Raw genomic sequence first — 19,346 nt, forward strand, 5'->3', positions numbered from 1 at the left:
TGATGAAAACAAAATGCTGAAGACCATTTCTGCCTATCCTTCAGAATACAGTACTCTTCTTTGAAAAGAGTTTTAGTGCTCCCAAGCTCGCTCTTTACTAGCATCTTCCATGAGCTGAGGCTCTTCGCATCTGTTGAAACTTTGGAAGCAAAACGGTGACTACAGTTAGTTGCTTTGATACAATTTATTATAACATCTTGAAGTAAGTTTAGGATTTGCCATAATTTCTAGTTCATTTTTGATGTCTTTCTTTTAGGAAGGAAGTGCAGATAAAATCTTATGTTCTGCTACACTTAGAACTATTTCAGACTGTTTTTCTGTGGCTCACCGGTGTGGGTTCTCTGGTGACTAACAGAGTGGTTGAGCCCACACTGTACCCTTCTTTAGTAAGAGTACTAAATTAAGTTTCTGTCCTTCAAGCCATTAGTTTTATTTGCACAAAACCCCTAAGTATGTAATACATTTGACATACAGAAATCTTCATCAAGTTTTGCTGAAAATGAAGTATTCTAAGGTTGTTGAAGGACTTGAATGTTGTATGACTTACTGTAAAAAGGAAAAAAAAAAAAGGAAGGCAAACTTTAAAAAAAACAGTTTAAGTTGGTTTTTTTTTTTTTTTTTTGGTAACATGTAATTTGTTGCGCTTTTTGTTTTAACTCCACTTGAATGAAGTATCCAGAGAAGTTATTTTAATATAGCTGCAGCTACTTACTTTAAATTGAAATTATCTGAAGAAGAGAAGAAGAGTTTGTTTTTCCTTTGGAAGAAAGGCAGTTTACTTGTCAGGATATCACCAGATACAAAGGTATTAAGCAAATCATTGTTCCAGTTAACTCAAGTAATAACATTAATAAATGATATTTTAATATAAAAAAACCTGTGATTTTTCAGTTTGGGGAAAAAGAAGTGAATTACTACCTGATCCCCAGCTCTAGTTACCTTATATATATATATTTGGAAAGAAAAGTTATCATGTTATCACAGGACACACATTTTCAAAACTTAACACTGTTTCTTACAGCTTGGCTTCAGTTTTTACCCAGTTAGCTAATCAAGGCTGATAAAGAGTTGGAAATAGATTCTTTGTTTATTGTGGTCTGGTTTTTTCTAATCCTACTTATCTTTCATTCACACACTTGTGTACTTGACAGATGTTAATGAAATGCTTCTTTTGAACTCAACAGATGCTATTCTATGAAAATTATCAGAACAGAGATGAATCCATTATCCATAAAAGACATTTTTAACCACTTTGATCTCTGACAATTTTGCTTTAATCCTGGTCACCATACGCTGACTTTCATTTTACATTCAGTCTGGCTTTTGTTCCAAACTAACAGATAAAGCTGAGTGCTATTCAGTCTGAAAATTTTCAGACTGTTTATGCTAGCAGGTGATGTATGACATGGTATTGGCAGAGATGCGCAATCCGAGTGCTGGGAGAACTCAATTCTTTTAGTTTATTGATCTGGAATTTGTGTTCTCCTGTGCCGCTTTGTTATTTCCCAGGCCTGTGAGGCAAAGTTGCTTGACTGCTATGAAGGACTCTCTCTGCAGTGAAGGTGATAGCGTTGTTAATTTTTGACATCTTTTGACTGTAGAGATGCCCTGGTTGAAAGTCATGAAGAGAGCTGCATGGTTTGGGACCAGTGTGTCAACTTCACTGGGCTTCTCACTGCTGGGAAGATCCTGGCTGCGCGTCTCTGACCCTGTGGGCAGCCAGGCGTTACTGCTTCGCTGCCTGGGACGTGCTCAGGGCTTAAACCTACTCTTTCTTCTCGTGGTTTAAAATTTAAGTGCTTTTTCTTTACGCATAATTGCAGATGAATTGAATTTTAAAATTTTTTCCTCTTTAAAAATAGATATTCTAAAGGTCACTTTTGAATGTCTAGTTAAAATGGAATACATAGAGAGCCTGGAAAGGGACTTGCTTCTTACAGGTGTTTGGTTTGGGGTTTTGGAGGTTTTGTTTCTTTGGGTTTTTTAATTATTTTTGTTAGGTTTTATACTTCATTGCACATTGAGTGTGGCACACTCAACTGTGACTGACCAAGATTTTGTTCTGGAGTGTAAGAAAGCCTGATATCTTTTTGGCACTTGAAAAAATCTCTTCCTAGATCTTGATGTTTTGGTCTGTATCCAGATATTTCAGTCACTTTTTCAAGAAATTAATGATTCAAGACGTCTGTGTTATATGCAGTTGTTAGCCATTTTACAGTAATTGTTTTTATGTTGATTCAGAAATTTTCATCTCAGATTTAATTTTGCACGTGAGTTGTTGAAATTAGGAGGTACTCTCCAGATCTACCATCAAGAGCTCCACTTTACTGAAAAACAAATAACCCCAAACCTTGCCGTACAGCTCTTTTTAAATTTTTTTTTAATTATTAATTATTATTGCATTCATCATTGTGTGGAGCAGAGCACATTCCTGTCATGAGTATACATTAGTGTCACTTTTGTGCACAGTTTTTTCCTTCGATGTAAGCAGCAACTAACACTTTTTGTACCTAGTAGGGGGAATTATTTCCGATAGCATCAGTGAACAAAATAGCAATGTGATCCTTGCTTGAGAAAACAGCAAATTTTTTGCCTCCATCTCATTAAGTTCCTGTACTCTGTCTGTAGTACCACTGTTCTTTACATTTTCCGCTAAATGCTTTCCCCACTGCACTAAGAATTACTGCTATTATGTCTCCTGATTCACGTTTCTGGAAAGCCAAGCTAGTGCTGGTTGGAGAAGCATTGGTCTATTACGATGAGCAGATGGAGATGTTAAGGTCATATGCAGTTCAAGAGTGAATCACAGGCCTTGATACTATGCATCTCCACAAAGAAGATGATTTACTTTGTCACTGAAAATAAAAGAAGCTAATTTATAGGCTTCTAATACTAAAAGTGCTTTTTAACCTCATACGCTTTTGTTCTTGCATCTAGGTTACGCAGGGGGCTAAAACTCTCTTGAGCTTTAGAGGTTTTGTACAGTATATTAACTTTTAGAGTAAAATCTGTATTGCAAATGTCTATGTTGCAAATAAAACAATCTCTAAGAGGTACTGGTTGGAAGGAATGACGTGAAGTTGATTTATGCAGAATTTAGGAAGAAAAACAATCTTTGCAGTGTTTCTCTATTTAAGTGTATCTTTACTTTCTTCAGATTTCCTTTATTCTTATTTTTGCCTGAACTATTCTGCATGCTCATTTTGACTTTCCTGATCTGAATTTCAGATGTGATCACATACTGCTTGACTCTTTTGAAGCGGTATATGGTTAGCACAGGTCAGCCCATTTCTGCCTTCATCCAAATAGTTCTGAAATCTGATATTCCCTTGATGGGTGTCTCTCATATGTAAAGTGCTTGTTTAAGATAAGAATTAATTTGCCACTCAGCCTGCCTGATCGAACTGCAATGTGGACCAAATGCTGATATTGTTCAAATGATGCATCTGTGCAAGTTTGCCTTCAGTGCACAGAGCAGTTTATTCTCCCCAACTACTTTTTACTCTTCACTTTTATCTGCAGTGTATGGCCTCATGCCTTATCTGCCTCACACTATTCCAAGCCTGCCGTAAACACAGACCTGTTATTTTCCTCTCAATCATATCCTTTGTGCTTGTTGCTGAAGTCAGAGTGGCTGGACATCACGACCCCATGAGCTGCAGTAACAACTTGCTGTTTGTGAAATGGAGATGTGGTGTGGAGATGGGGTCAAAAGGGACTGCTGATTTTTGGATGCTTAATGCGAGATTAGCCTGGGATTTTTTTTTTTTTCAGGGCATGTGGTGCTTCAGAGGGGAAGAGTGCAGGTCTAGCACTTAGAGGGAGGAGGGAGCAAAAGTCTTTTCTGAATAAGACCTTATAAGTAAGACAGGCACACAAAAAAAAGGAGACACAATTAGTGGGAAAGGGTGAAATGTCAGGTTTGAGTAAAATGCCTTGTATTTCACTGGCTGTCTGCAGCAGAGGCAGGTCTGGGAGCCAATTGCCAGACTAGCATTCAGCTCTTTAAATAGAAGAGCCTTCACTCCCTCCGTCTTCCTTGCAATCCCCTCCCACATTCACTGCATAGTTTCAAACTTCTGCAATGACTGAAGTGGGCATCAGCCTTCTTCACATATACAGTCTTGATTCATTCCCGGAGGGAGTCTGTAATGTTCACTGGATGTGGCAGACGTTCTATGGAGTAAACTGTATCAGAAACTTAATAACTATACCATAGTTGCGTGTACTCAAAGGTCAATACCTTTCAAAGATGGAAGGGGCAGCTGAAAACAAGCTGAAAAACTTTATTTTTGAATCCTTAGAATCACAGCCCTTAAATAACTTAATATTTTTTCTCAGAATAGAGAAAGCTTTTGTTTGCAACTTCTTTGAACTTTGGTAAAAACCAAACACACTGAAAGCAACAAACCTCATGTGGTATTATCTGAGCTGTGATGGTTTTGAACAACAAGAGTTGAAATAAACAAATCTGCTGTCCCACAGCTGTTGGGCCCAACCAGCTTGCCAAGGCTAGCCACAATCTATAATTCTCCCTGTGGATCACAGCTGGGAAGAGATGTGGCATGTTATTGAATTAAGGTATTTGCTGGCAGCACAGCAGTAGAGAAGTTGACCCCTATCAGAGCGTGTTCTTGCCTGTCTTAGCATCCCAGATCTCCTGTCTCCAGCTGCCTAGGTTAAGACTTTCATGAATGTATATCACTGGATATAGGCTAGATGGTTGTCCTGAATGCTGGGGCTGCTGCTGTGTGATACCAGGTCCACATCTGAAAGCTTTTGGTTTTTCAGATGGATCTTTGGATACAGCTGTAAAACCTTGTGTTCTTCAATATTTTTTATTTTCTAGGTCAGCCAAGCCTTCGAGAAGCTATCTCTATGTCCTGTATAACTAACGGGAGTACAGGAAGCAGGAAAACAAGCCACAGTTCTTCTGTTTCTGTTGCCAGAAAAGAAACTCTTTCATCTGCTGCAAAAAGGTACCAACTTGTTATTAAAATTACATTTTTTTAAAAAATGAAAAGAAAAACAAAAACAACAAATGGAGAAAGAGTTTGATTTTTGCCTCTGTGTGACTCTCAGCAGAGCTTTCTGAAGTCTGGTAAGGCACAAATAAACTATGGAGATGTACCCTGTTGTTGGGCTGCTTACAACAGGGTTCTAAAATGATTCATAAATGGAGAGTATTGAGAGTATTTTTATAGTGTATAGTGTCCAAAATGCAATCTCACTAAGGGACAGAACGGGCAAATGTATTTCCAATACAAACGGAAATTTTTTCCTTCTGGTGTTCATCTGCATCTTTTTTTTTTTTTTTTTTTTTTTTTTTTTTTTTTTTTTTTTTTTTTTTTTCCCTAAGGAAATTAAAAGACAAAACTGACTTCATGGTTTGGAGCGTAAATAGTAGGCAATAGCAAAATAGCTATGAAACAATAGCGAATTGTGTAAGATAAAAGTTTACATTTCTGTGTAGAAAATCTCAACTCAAAATATGTCTATTTAGTCTTTATGAAGAATGTATATATCAGATCTCAAATGTGTAGAAATAACACTGCGTGAGTATTTGTAAGTTAAATGAGCTAAGCACCAAACAACAGCTTTTTTTTTTCGTCCATGTAGTAGCTTCAGCTGCACACAGTAAACAAAGTGTTTGTATAACTACTTTCTTCTGTGAGTCTGTCAGGGATTGCATGGCTTCTTTAATCAATAGGTTTTGCATCTATTCCTATTTGTTGGGAAGAACAGGCTGCTAGATAGAGCCACGGGGCAGAGAATACTGTAATGTACAACTGTGGTAAATTATGTGAACAAATTCTTGGCATCTGTAGCATACTCTGGTAACTCCAGTGGCTGGATGTCTTCTGGTGTGGATGTAAATACTGTGCTATACAATGAGACAGGAAAATGATATACTTGAGGGAATAAAAATGCTGCACACAAATATAAACTGTGTGAGAACAAACCAGAAAAAGTTTTAGTGCCCTTTGGAATTTGGAAAGCAAGGGTAATGCCCTGATCTTCACTCTTTTCCATTGTTTAGAGTTGCATGTCTTTCTTTTTATTGAATTCTTATGTTTACTTTTCAACAATAAATAGAAAGTGATCACTGTATGTCTCATATCTGCTAGTGTGATAGGTACCGGGACAAAGACACTCCTGCAGGAAGGTATTTCTTAGTGAGCACTTTACCATTAATCTTACCCCTGTGGCTCTTGGCACTTTGATGACAGCCAGTCTGGTTCCCGTGGTGTGCAGCTTGCGTTCAGGCTGAATCACCTTGATTCATTGGCTGCTCACCACTTGACTGCAGAAGAAGAGCAGAGTGGCTGGCTTCCCTTCCATCCAAGTTAAGATCTTTAAAAGGAGATAGGATAGGTCAAAAGACGAAAGCCTTTGTTATGCAGAGGGCAGCTCTCCCTGGACCCCCAAATCACTGTCCAGGGGAGGTTTTTGTTCTTCCAATGTGTCTGAAGATACCTGACTCCCTTCTTCAAGGCTTGTTTTAGGAAGGCTTAAATCCTCTCTTTAGTTACCTTTTTAGCAGTTCCTTTCACTTTTCTGTCTTTATACACTCTTCCATGACATTTACTTGGTATTTGGGAGAAAATAGACTTGTCCTTTTGTAAAATTACCGTCTCAAGAAAGGTGAAAGAAAATGTCAAATCTCAGGCTTTGTGGTTGTGTTTTTTTAACAAGAGCAAAACTGTTCAGTACCAAATAAGTCAATGTCAGTAGTAGTCCTGTTTTTTTAAAGTTAGGGTAAATGTGTCTATTTCTAACATTCTTGTCACGGTGAAAAGGAGGGAGGACAAAGGAGAATATCAGCTGGTAATGGGATGCTTCACCTCAGCTTGTCCAGGCTTTTCTTCAGGCTGGAGATTGCACTGGTACAGCAGACGGACATGATCATTTGTTGATCTAAATTACACATTAGTTACTAATCAGCCCCCGTAGCCTGCTTATAGCTCTTCACGTTCTAAATATATGTAGCCATACATCTAGTCACAAATACTAGAAGGCCTGCTTGTGTCTGGACTGTTATTGTTGTTGAAGTTTAGTGTCCGTATTTTGTGAAGTTTTAATATTGTACATCTCTGGGTCTCTGGCCTCTGTAGACCTGCCATCTCTCAGAATTTTTTCTGTTTCATTTCCCGGAGTGTATAATCCTTGTTCTAGCAACGTGAACAGTGAGATCATGGAGATGACCTGATGGCTCAGTAGCTGCACAGCAACAGCACATCTTATTTCAACAAAGGTATGCTAAAATATCAGCTATCACTGAAACCGCAGCCCAAGAGTGTACTACAAACAGCAGGTAGATGATGTCCCATTGACAGAGATAAAGTCATGTAAATGTTGAGAAAATTTTGGCCCTGTATTCTGGAACTGACTTATGATAGAGTTGTCAGAACACTTTAGAACAAAAGCCATGCTGCATACCTTATGTTATCACTAGAGCTGGAAACAGGTTTGTACTTCGTATTGCAGATGACTGTCACAAAGATGTGCTGGATCATTTTCCTTAGGACTTAACATTCTTCTGAAAACAGCTTCTGGTAAGAATAGTCTTCATGTTTCAGAATGACCGTCCTCCACAGTAGCTGCCAATGTGCTGTGGTCCAAAGAATGAAACATTGTGCTAAGTGAAATCAGAGAATCTGCAAAAATAGGACAGATAGTAATAGCTCTCAGTTACTCACATGTAGACTGAAGAAGTGCCTCATCGAGTTGGGATTTTGAAAGAATTTTTGGATGCATTAAATGAGTGCTTCCCAGAACAACTAGTCTTTAGAAACCCACAAGAAAAGGTGCTGGTTTTGATTTGATTTCAGCTGTTGCACAAGACCTAGTTGAAGATGTATTAGTGCAAGAGCCACTATGTAATAGCCAGTCATAATACAATTAAACTGAAGATTTTAACAGAAGTGAGCAAACCAAAAAAATTCAGTACAATTCAGTTCAATACCAAGACTACCACATATCTACATAATTTACTTTCAAATTAAAATGACAGTCAAAGAAGCTGCTCATTTGCAGCCTGGTGGTAAAGCAAAGCATTGTGTTGGAACACAAGGTGTACCTTGTGCTGCAACCCAAAGAGAAATCCGAGTGGTCCAGTGATTCTCATGGCCCATCAGAGAAGTGAACCTCGTGGCAAAGGTGTGAAATGGATAGTCCACAGCTGAGAAGCTCAGTGAAGACATTGAAGAGATTCCCACACTGAACCTGTGGTTTCTAAGAACTGGATCAGATGAGCTAAATGAGTTTGGGTAAGAACACAGAAAATAAGAGACTGAGTTGGTGAGTTAGATGATGTGCTGCTGTCAGCAGGTGGCATTCACCTGAGCCTGCTGGAGTAACACAGAATTGGAGGATTGCTGGTGTCATTGTAAACAGGACATTACAAGAAGTATGGTGAAAGGGACTGCAGGTAATGACCTCACTGATGAACTCTCTTGTGCTACCATTGGAGATGGAACATGGTGCCAGGTGAGCCATTGTTCTGACCAAGTAGGACCATTCTTTGTAGACTTGCAAGCTGGAGTTGTGGAAGTCATTACATTTGTGTGTTCTGTCTCCTCCTGCTTCCCTCATCTCTTCTACTATTATTAAACTGTATTTTGAAATCCCCAAGTAGAGGCAAAGGGAAAATTGGAAGCATGTCTTCCTGAAAGAAGACAGTTGTTTGTTTGTTTGTTTTTAAGCAGTAGAAGTAGTCCATCTAGTAGATTGACTTCATTGTGAGAAATCCTGCATTTATGGAGAATGAATGCAGCAGTCTGTGATTCTATTTGTCAGAGTAGGAATAGAGACTCCTGTTTTCTTTAGTGACAAGAGATTCCAAGAATTTATTTTGCTATACTGCATTTCTTGCCACAAACTGCGAAAAGATTATGTAGTGTGCTTTTACATCCAGCAATGCAAGCTAAGTCTTCTGATTAAAAAGTAACAATAATTTTAATGCTTCTGCTTAATTAAGGACTTCTGGCTATAAATTATTAACCAAAATCCCACAGTTCTTCAAGCTTTGTTCTCTATGATCACATGTATGTCCTCAAGAAATGTGAAAGCTCTTTCTGGTTTTTTTTTATCTATTTTTCTGAAAATAAAATGTAACTTTGGATTATATTGACATTTTAAACTAGTTAATATGGTTTACAGAAGAAATCCTGAGTGATTCTTATAAATGTAGGTTTGATTTTATATTATTTTTCATGTTTTGACCTGTTCTTCAGTGCTTTTTTGGAAGCATTTAGGAAAGTTGAACTTTATATAAGCATTGAGGGCTTTGTCTCAGTGGTAGATGATATACTTTAATTCAAATAAGAAATGAAACAGAGTCCTATTAATGTTGTATTAAAATCAGAGACTCGGTTTTATTCCCTTATTTTGAATATTATCTTACTGATTTTCATTATTTTGCAGGGAAAGGTAAATGAAACACAAACAATTATGATTATACAAGGGTGCACGAGGGGGGAATTGGTGTGAAGGATTGTAAATTTGGATTCTCCCATTCAGTGAGATACTATTTCTTTTTTATTTTGTAGGTTACTTTGAACCTAAGAGAAAAATCTTTTTCCTTTTTGGATGGTGTTTGTATCTTGCTTTGGTTGTTTACTGAGAAATGTGTCTTGGAAGATTTTTTTTTTTTTTTTTTTATCTTAAAAAAACCACTGTGTACTACAGAATACTCTTCCCTTTCAGGTCCTGCTACTGTGTGTGTGTTATTCAGTATAGTGCAAAGCATACTATTTTATAGAAAAGTCTTTTAATTATTCTTTCTGTTTACTTAGTGGACCTTTGGTTAGGTTCTTAACAAACTTAAGGTTGTTGATTACTTGTATTTAAAGCTGTTTCAAATGTTAACCTAATAAACACAGCACTATGAAAATAAAGATGTATTCTTAGCTGTCGTTTACTGAAGGCATTAAAGAAGTGAGAAGACAGTCTGATGATAATCAACTACAGATCAAAACAGCGATGAGATTTCAGGGATGATTTCTTTTGAACTCTAGTGCAGCCAGGGAGAGCCAAGGGACTAGCAACAGCATTTCACTCCAGTGACAGCACAAAGATAAGCGGTACGACGTGTTTCCAGAAGTACAGAGAAAGAAGTATAGTTTCACAGCAGGCTTAAGCTAGTCAGAGGTAGTGCACATCACACTCCTGCCTTTCGCTTGCACTGAGCCTGAACTGGCAGCATGGTAAGGTAGTCAGTGAGCTGCACCAGAGGATGATGGGGGTTTTTTTTGTTTGTTTGGGGTTTTTTGTTTGTTTTTTTTTTTTTCTTTGAGGGACAGAAGACTTGTGGTGCATCAACTTTTGTCAGCTTTGAATGCTGTAGAAGGACATACTCAAATCAAAATTTTATTAATTTTGAAATCAGAGCAGACTTAGTTGACTACACAGTAAAAATAAGTAAATAATCTTCCATGCCTCACTCACCTTTTTTATCTTTGGAGCTGGTGGATAAATCTTATTTTAGCAAAACACTAACCTGAAAAGAGTGAGTAAATAAAGCATTATTTTGGTAATTATATATAGTAAGTTGTTACATACTTCTCCCATCTTTTCACAGAGAGAATTTTCTCCCAGCTTTTTAATTTATTTGCTTGTTCTCTTTTTTTTTTCTCTTTTCCACTCTGTGTTACACTTTATTTTACAGTGGTACAGAAAAAAAGAAGGAAAAACCTCCAGGACAGAAAGAAAAAAAAGAGGAATCTCATTCTAATGATCAAAGTCCACAAACTCAAGCATCACCTTCTCCCCAGCCCTCCTCACAGACTCTCCAAACACACAGGCAAACTCAAGAAAGCAAGAGTTCTTCTCCAGCAAAAAGGTTTTCACAGTACCACAGTACAGAACTAGAAAATTACTGTAATGATACTGAGTTCATATTTGACAACAAGTCATGTGAAATAGTTCCAGTCTCATGATCAAGTTAATGAATGTTTGATATTTTTTTTGTGCTAGAGAAGATGCATTCAACATGCGTTACAACAAAGCAAATATATAAAAATGCGGTTTTTCTTAGAGGAAATTTTTAAGCTAACAAAGGGGTTTTAATTATCTATAATTGAAATCCTAATATAGTAAATTACCTCTGATCAGTCATTATTCTAAAATATTTAATGATGACTGACTTGATCTTTCTCAAAATACACTCATAGGTTTTGTCTGGCATAGCAGAACTGTGGAGTGTATTTTGCACATGGCCATTTACTACATCTCATAACAGTGTTTGTTAAATACTAGTATCATTACAACACTTCCTTTGGGAGTTTTTCTTCTCAAATTATTCTATAAAGTGACTGCAGTTTGGATTTTTTTTTTTTTTTTTTTTTGTGGCCTTTCTCTTTTCAATTCCTGCTAGGTTGCAGGGTTGTTCATGTCACTTTTATTCTGATTCTTTACGTGAGTGAAGTTCTAGGTTTTTTTACATTCATATCATAGAACTGCTTGACTTGAGTGAATGTTGAAGTTTATTTAGGATTGCCTCTAAGTTCCCGCTCATTTTAGTGGGAATTAGGCACAGGAAAAAAAGCGTACTTTTTAAAATTACTCTTTGAATGTATTTTAAGATTTGGGTGATTACTTCTGAATTTCAGAACTCTGCAGCTCACTCAGTATGGCTTCTTTTTTTTTCTTTTTTTTTTTTTTTGGTTCATTGTCACCTTTTTGTTTTGGAAGGTGTGAAATTTTTCTTTTTTAGTGGTTGACATTTAGGAGACTGAAACAAGCTCTTAAATAAATGAAATTTCTTCTTCTGAAATTTACTGTAGTTCACAAGATTGTTGTCTTGCATTGCTCGAATTCACAGCTCTAATAAATATTTAAACTTTCACTTGACTGATGCATGTTATAACACTCCATAAAGGCTCTGTCTCCATGTCTTGCACAAACTCTTAAGTTGTCTGAAGCTGAATTTGTGGCCTGTTGTTCTTCTGCCTGGGTATCTCACTGTGAAGATGTTTGTCTGAAGTCTCGCTTACTAATCTTTTGCAGTGTGCGGAAAAATTAAATGCCTTTTTTAGTCTTCTAATGGTTTAACTTGATTTGATCAACTTGTTTGTCGCAGGACCTTTCAGCCTCTTGAGGTGCTGTGGAAGGAGCTTGCCATTTCTAAGGTTCCAGTTCAGGAATTACTCCTGCAAAAAGCGTTTCTGACAGGATGAAGTATGATACTGTTAGCAGGACATATGCAGACTCTAAATCATCTGGTTTGAAGAATAATTGGGGCTAGATCACTTTTGAACTTGTTTTCCGTTATTAAATGCGTGTGAATTTTCATGAACTAGTGATAGCAAAACTTGCAGATTTTCGTTAGTGTAAATTGCTGAAAAATTATATCAGAATTCATGGATTTAATTGTCTGTGTTACTGGACCGAACCTAGCTTGCATTATTCGTGCAAGAAGTTTGCAGACATTTGTTTCAGAAAGATTAAAGCCATTAATGTGGTTTAGGATGTGCTATTTGCAAAACAGACGTATGAAACTGTAATCTGATAGAACTGTTCTGCCTCAGAAATAAAGCTGGTGAACAGTTAATCAGGGCAAAAATTTCTACTTTTCTTTGTTACCGTCTTAAGTGATTTTTTTTTTAATAATTTATTCTTTAAGGCTAATATACTGTAGCCTCATTTTTTGTCCACTTTTGTAATTCGTTAGCAGTATAGTAAAGAAGTATAGAGTTATTTTGTTCAAGTCTTTATATAAGAACATTTGGAAATGGAAAGGAATAGATAAAGCATTTGGCAACTGTCTTGCTGAGTTGTTTTCATTCATCCAGTTAGAACTTTTTGACTAATCTTTTTTTTCCTGTTTCATGCTTCAGCTTGAAGGAAGACCTAGCTCTGCTTTTGTCTCCTGCTGCTTGATCTGTCAGTTGCATACCAGTTCCAGTTATTGTTATCTTATTATCTTGTCATTTAAAAACATATTTTTGTTTCTTCTAGCATAAAGAAATCCTTGACTGCTGAAAAACCTCACAGTGCTTGGGAGAGTTCAGATGACAGTCGTAACAAGCTGCTGAGAGTAGCATCAACATCTAAATTAATATCAAAAGTGGCAAAGAATGCAGACAAGTATGTATCAGTTTGTTACATAAAAGCAAGTGAACTTCAGAGTAAAAATATTACAAAATTGCATAATTTTAGTGAACTTATGTATATGCTAAGACCATTTACATCTTTATTTTTACCAGGAGTAATTAATTACTTGTGTGACTTGACAATGTGGCACTCCATGTGCCTGTGAAATCTTAAAATTTTTATAAAATATGAATGCAGGATTTGAGTGTAAATATATTTAAATATTGCCCATTTGGGTTTACAGAATTACGCGCCATGAGTTAAGATTTCTGGCTTAATGATACTGTTGTGAAGCTTACAGCCAGTTTTTTCGTAATTAAAACAGATTTGAAAATGCAAGTGTATTTCCTTGAAGTTAGTTTACTGGGTTTGACATAGTATGTGTGTTTCCAAAGTAGACTGTTTTAGTAAGAATATACTTTTATGGTTTCAGGTAGGTCTCAAATTACCTGTTTTAATACGTTCCTGATTGCAGTTTCTAGATAATAGGCAGGGATCTTCTTTTCAGCTTCACCTTCAGTAGGTGACATGCTGTAGCAAATTTCTCCCATGCTCTTCTTCAGCAGCAGATTTTCTCTGTGGTCTCCAGTGGAGGCCTCACTGGGGGTGAATAGCCCACAGTAGTTACTTCTTCTACTCCTGTCCGCACAGGGACAAGAGTTTGCTTTTTGCTATACCTACACATCGCTGACCCCTACTGTGACCAACTTTTTGTCATAGAATCATAGAATGGTTAGGGTTGGAAGGGACCTTTAAAGGTCACCCAGTCCAACCCCCCTGCAAGGAGCAGGGACATCTCCAACCAGATCAGGTTGCTCAGAGCCCCATCCAGCCTGACCTTGAATGTTTCCAGGGATGGGGGCATCCACCACCTCTCTGGGCAACCTGTTCCAGTGCTTCACCACCCTCATCATAAAATTTTTTTTCTAATGTCTAGTCTAAATCTACCCTCTTTCATGTTAAAACTATTACCCCTTATCCTGTTCCTACAGGCCCTGCTACAAAATTTCTCCCTATCTATCTTATAAGAGCCCACTTTAGGTACTGGAAGGCTCCTGTAAGGTCTCCCTGGAGCCTTCTCTTCTCCAGGCTGAACAGCCCCAACTTCGTATTAGTGTACTTAGTTTCTTTTTTTGACTTTGTTGAAATTTTGCTGAAATTGTTCTGTTGACTTTTTGACTGATCCCTCTCCTGTTTGCCAAGATCCCTCCAGTGTGCTGGAAGCTTCTCCCAGCTTGATCTTGTGTGTGGATTTCATACTCACTAATCTTCATTCAAATAGCCATTAACTGTTCCGAGGTAGACTTACCTGAAAACCCCTCCCACTATGACAAATAAAACTCTTCAGACCTGTCAGAGTAATTTCAGGTCTTTTTAAGGTCGTGTCTGTAGTGCTTTCCTTGGCCTTATAAGACTGTTAAATACATACTTAGAGTCTAGAGTGGTGCAAGTGCATTCCTTCTTTCCTAGGAATGGCAAGAACAAAAACATCTTAAAATTATCTTGGGTGTGGATATCAGCACATTTACTAAAAGCTTTATGCTTAGCCTGAAGAGTTATGCAGAGCCATGAAATGCTGTGTGTGAGAGTTTATGGGTTACATATTTTGCAAGTATTTCTTTTCCTTTTATAATTTATTTTCACTGTTGGAATTTAAAAGCCCTTTGGCAATTTAGATTATAGCAGAGTACTGCTAGATAATATTTTGGAATGAAAAAAACCTCTGCCTTGATTTCTACTTATCAAGCTTCTTTTCTTGGTTTTTGTTATGCTACTGAAGTATCTTTCGCAATGTGGTATACACTTCAAAGTTGCCAATAACAAAAAATAAATTTTACTTTTATTGACATTTTAGGAATGATCAAAATAGAGGTATCTTGTTTCATTTTCCTGTGATTCTGCTTATTTTCTAAAAGACTTCCACAGTCTCTAATGTAGGGAAAACTTCATTAATTATTGTTAGAGAAAGTTGTCTGTTCACAACTTGAAGCTGTTGTATCTTAAAGTATTTGGCAAAAACTAAAGTTTCAAACATTATCAATTGTAGACCACCATCTGATTGAAGACTGGGTATTGTATTGTTTATGTACCTTGTTCTTATGCTCAGATTTATAATAACAGCAGTATTTGCATTCAAGAGCATGTGTTAATGCTCATTTCTTACTCACATCCTGTGTGCCCAATTTCTAAAATAATTGATTGGGATTGCGCAAATACATGTTGTTATGTTGTATTTATCAATCCCAGTTAAGAAATGTTGGGCTAATCTGCCAGAAGTTACCCAAGCCTTGTGTAAGGGAATAGAATTCAGCCCCTCATGTGGGCCCCAGGGCAAAAATGTCTTACATATGCTTTGCACTACCAGCCAAAGATAGGAACTTTGTTTAGTAAGCTCAGTATTTAAGCCAGCGCTGTAAATCAGTCTGATAAAGCCATAAGAAGTAAGAGGTTCCCACGGCAGCCCATCATTCAGTGTTTTTCAGGCAAGACTGGGAATCCAGTTTCCATTTTTCATTTGGCAGTGTGGTGAAGGATGATTTTACCAATAGCCAGAGATTACTTTCCTTATGTGAATGCTTGACCGTTTGTCACTGTTAGAAAAATTTGACCTCCATCCAGCTAAAAATACTGGATGCCATTCATATCTTCCTGCTGAATTTCAAATGAATTTAAGAGGGTTTTTTATGCAAATACACTCTCCCATCAAGGAGTGTTATTCTGGTAAGAAGTAGTTCTGATGCTGGAAATTAGTATTTCTTCCCTCTTCACAAAAAAGGATTGAGATTTTTTGTGAGTAATTCATTCCTGATTCTGGCGAGGAGAGTCTGCACTCCTTTGAACACTTTGTGTTCTATGTCTGGTAACGCTGCTTGGATCCACTTTAAATGAAGCTGCAACTTGCTTACATTTAATCCATGTGTCCAACAGGGTTAATTCCTAGAAAAAGTTGTGTTGTTGTGTACTGACAGCTTATTTTGACAGGTGTTAAATACTTTGCATGCAGGCCTGAGGGTGTTTGGCAGCTTAAAATATTTGGTTATTACAAGTTTGCTCTCTCAAAATGGAATTTTCTGTGCACAAGGAATATGCCCTCCATAATTTATTTTTAAAAGCTTTTTGTATTTTGTTGTTATCCCAGTAATTCTTAGGAACCCTTACCATAGAGCCAAAGACTTTAAGTTACTTGAAAGATACAGTGAACTGCATGAAATAATATAAGGGTAAAAATGCACTACAATGACCAAGATTAGTTATTTAGCATCCTATACTACAGTTACACTGTACACAGAATCTGATGAGATTGCTAAATGCAATAATGTGTAAAAACTAGATGATATTGACTTGATAAGCATTTCACATATTATTAATGATATTATGTTTATTTTTTCCCCAGGCACAAAGATGTCATCATCAGCCAAGGTAAATAAAGCCATTTATTTTTAAGTACTGGCTGGAGTTGAAAAGATTTGCTCTTGACTAAGTGGTATTTTCTGTAAATAAATACATTGAGACATATGCTTATGAAACCGGGATATAGAACTAAAATAGTATTAATAATTACTCCAAGAATTCATCTGGCCAAATGTTACCTAAGACCTGTATAAGGATCTTTGAAATTATGGAGAAACGCCTCATCAAATTGGATATTTAGGAAGGACAGAAATTTTTTCTGGGTGGTGGGAGGATTTGTTTTATGAAACAACCTGTTTTGATTATTTTCTCTGTGTGTATGTGCATAAATTTGAGAGAGGTTATGAAAATAAAAATCTGAAGTTTTGACCTATGTGCCAGTCTTCATCCAAGCAGGTGTGAGTGAGACTTTAGAAATAGTTTTAAGATATTTTATTTCTGTCCCATAACCAGCAAAAATGTCAACTCGTGAAAAAAACAGCCAAGGTAAGAATTAAGCTATGCCCTTTGGTTGCTTTCTAATTTAGCACTCTCACGAATCTTTTATTTGGCTTTTCACCATCAAAGAGCATCAGTGCACGATCTCTTAAAAACTTTAGGGATTTAAGTAAATATTTCAGCTTTTTTATTATGGAAATACATTTGCATATTTACATTGCAATCTATGTGAGGATTATTTGAGGGTAGTCTAAAATAAATTACAACACACATAATTTCCTCAGAGAAGAATGTGTGTTCAAATAAGGTTCTAGAAGTCTTGCATTGTTGCCTAAGATATGAGAATATTAAGAACTGCCAACTGAAAGATTTGTTTGATCTCAGCTTTCTGTCTTGCCAATTTACCAACATATACACACTGATTAGACAAGAACAGAGACTGAAGGTTTTACTACAGTCTCCTAAAATGAAAACTGAGTCTCTTCTGAAGTGTACGTCTTTGGAACAGTGAATCTTGTGTTCTGTGGCTACCTGCTGCTGCTGGCTTTTTCAGACAGGAAGGGGAGCCATCTATCCGAATGTAGCGGGAGGGTGACAACAAAAGACATCCACTTTTTGTGTTGCAAAACTACTCTGCTTTGATGTCTTGCAAACTATACTGAAGCATGCAGTTTCGAAACTAAAGCATGTAACCCAAGTGCATGCTGTACACAGCACATATCTGTGTAGAGATGTTCTGTCTCATGCTTTTTTGCTGCCAATTAACAAATCTGTATTCTCCAAATTCTGTGGTGTAAGCAAGATTACATTATACACAGTGTGATTACTTCTGGTCTTCTCTGGATTTTCTTTCAAAAAAAAAAAAAAAAAACCCCAAAAAAACAACACTCAGGTTTCTTGGAAGTTAACACATGAATTGCTGTAAGGAAAACAAAATGAAGTTGAATACAATTGATTTATCTGATTCTAATTCATAGAGAAATTACAGATTTAAAAATATTCTAAATTGATGCTTACCAAAGGCATCCTTCAAAGACAGTAGGGGTGAAAGAAGTACGTGAGCATCAGAAACAAAGAAGAAATATTTCTGTATGCTAGGTTGCTTAACAGCAGCTGTGGAACGGTACATATGTGCAGCAATGGTTACTGTAAAAAGAAAACTAATTGGTAGCGTCCAGACCAGCTGCAATTTAGTGTTGCAAGACTTAAATAAAACTGTTATATTAAAAATACCCTTTTTACAAACATAGCTTTTCATAAAACCGAGTTGCATAGAGCTAAAATACCTTCAATACTAATTCTTTCCTTACAATGTGCTTGTATAATGCTACATGTTCTGCCAAGAATGGGCTGTCCTTCAGTTCTCTCATCCTGGTAGCTATAACTTACGTGGTCTCGATGTGTACCCTGCTATCTATTGTGTTACTCTGCAGATGATGTGAGCTTTCACTGAAAGATGAAACGGGTACCTAGTCTGTTCTGAGTCCAACTGGAATGAAAGAGAAATATAATGCAGATGACAGTGGCCCTGTGTATATGGAGGGTGGAGAGAAAGTCTTGTCATAGAAAATGCATTTACTAACATTTTAAACACGTGTAGTGGCAAAACATCATTCTGCCTTTAACACAGATGATGTTGCAATTAGCAGGATTCAGCCTCCAAAGATGATTTTTTTTTTTCTAGAATATGGACCAATTAATGTATTTTATGACAGTTTTTAGAGTGTATGTGTAAGGCTGTGTTGCACTTTGTGTTGTGTTTACTGCCACAGAGATAACCACATGTTAGTTAATCTAACAGTTAGTTGCAGAGGGTCACCCCATCCTTTCCAGTATAAGCTTAGCCATACTCAACTGGTTCTCTGTAGTGCAACATCCTGTTCAGGACAGGTGATTTTAGCCTCTTTTACTTGATAGTTGCCACATAAATAAACCAATTTCCAGTTGTCACCTTGACTGAACTGATCAGAACACTGAAGGGTTGCACAGACAGTTAACGTGGTTTCTGGAGGTAAATCCTGTGCAGCTGGACAACATTCTCTTGGGCAAGGTGGGATGAAGGGTAGCCTTTGCTCATAACGTTTGCGCAGGACCTTCCTGTTCTGCAACCCAAAAGCATGAAAAGTTTTAAAGCTGCTTAAATGTTCCTTTGTGGCTTGCCAGCCTTTGCCTCTAGAGGCGAGTGGTTTCTAGCACGGTGTTAATTAATTTACAGCAGCTCCCATGAGCTGCTCGTTTCACTAGGATGTGAAACACTGCATACGCCCCTGGCATACATCTCCCACGCTAACGGTTGTGTCAGTGCGCTTCCTCGAAATGGTGCGGAAGGGGACTCTTGGGAAGACTGCTGGTGTGCAAACCGTCAAGCTTCAAAGCAAATCTGTGTAAAAATACTTCAGTGT

At 37.2% G+C, this 19,346-nt stretch overlaps 1 protein-coding gene across 3 annotated transcripts in view; it reads left to right on the plus strand.

Moving 5' to 3' along the window:
* Positions 1 to 19,346, plus strand: part of EML4 (EMAP like 4) — a 167,783-nt gene that overhangs the window by 102,449 nt on the left and 45,988 nt on the right. For 2 of the 3 annotated variants that reach the window (XM_086744340.1, XM_086744338.1), the window contains exons 3-7: positions 4,850 to 4,979; positions 10,670 to 10,843; positions 12,961 to 13,089; positions 16,490 to 16,515; positions 16,960 to 16,992. In XM_086744340.1, the coding sequence (XP_086600466.1) occupies positions 4,850 to 4,979; positions 10,670 to 10,843; positions 12,961 to 13,089; positions 16,490 to 16,515; positions 16,960 to 16,992 (492 nt within the window). The remainder of the gene's footprint in view (positions 1 to 4,849; positions 4,980 to 10,669; positions 10,844 to 12,960; positions 13,090 to 16,489; positions 16,516 to 16,959; positions 16,993 to 19,346) is intronic. The other variant, XM_086744339.1, reaches the window with a different exon arrangement.

The sequence above is a fragment of the Chlamydotis macqueenii genome, chromosome 3 (assembly GCF_036417535.1).
Source record: "Chlamydotis macqueenii isolate bChlMac1 chromosome 3, bChlMac1.mat, whole genome shotgun sequence".
NCBI lineage: Eukaryota > Metazoa > Chordata > Aves > Otidiformes > Otididae > Chlamydotis > Chlamydotis macqueenii.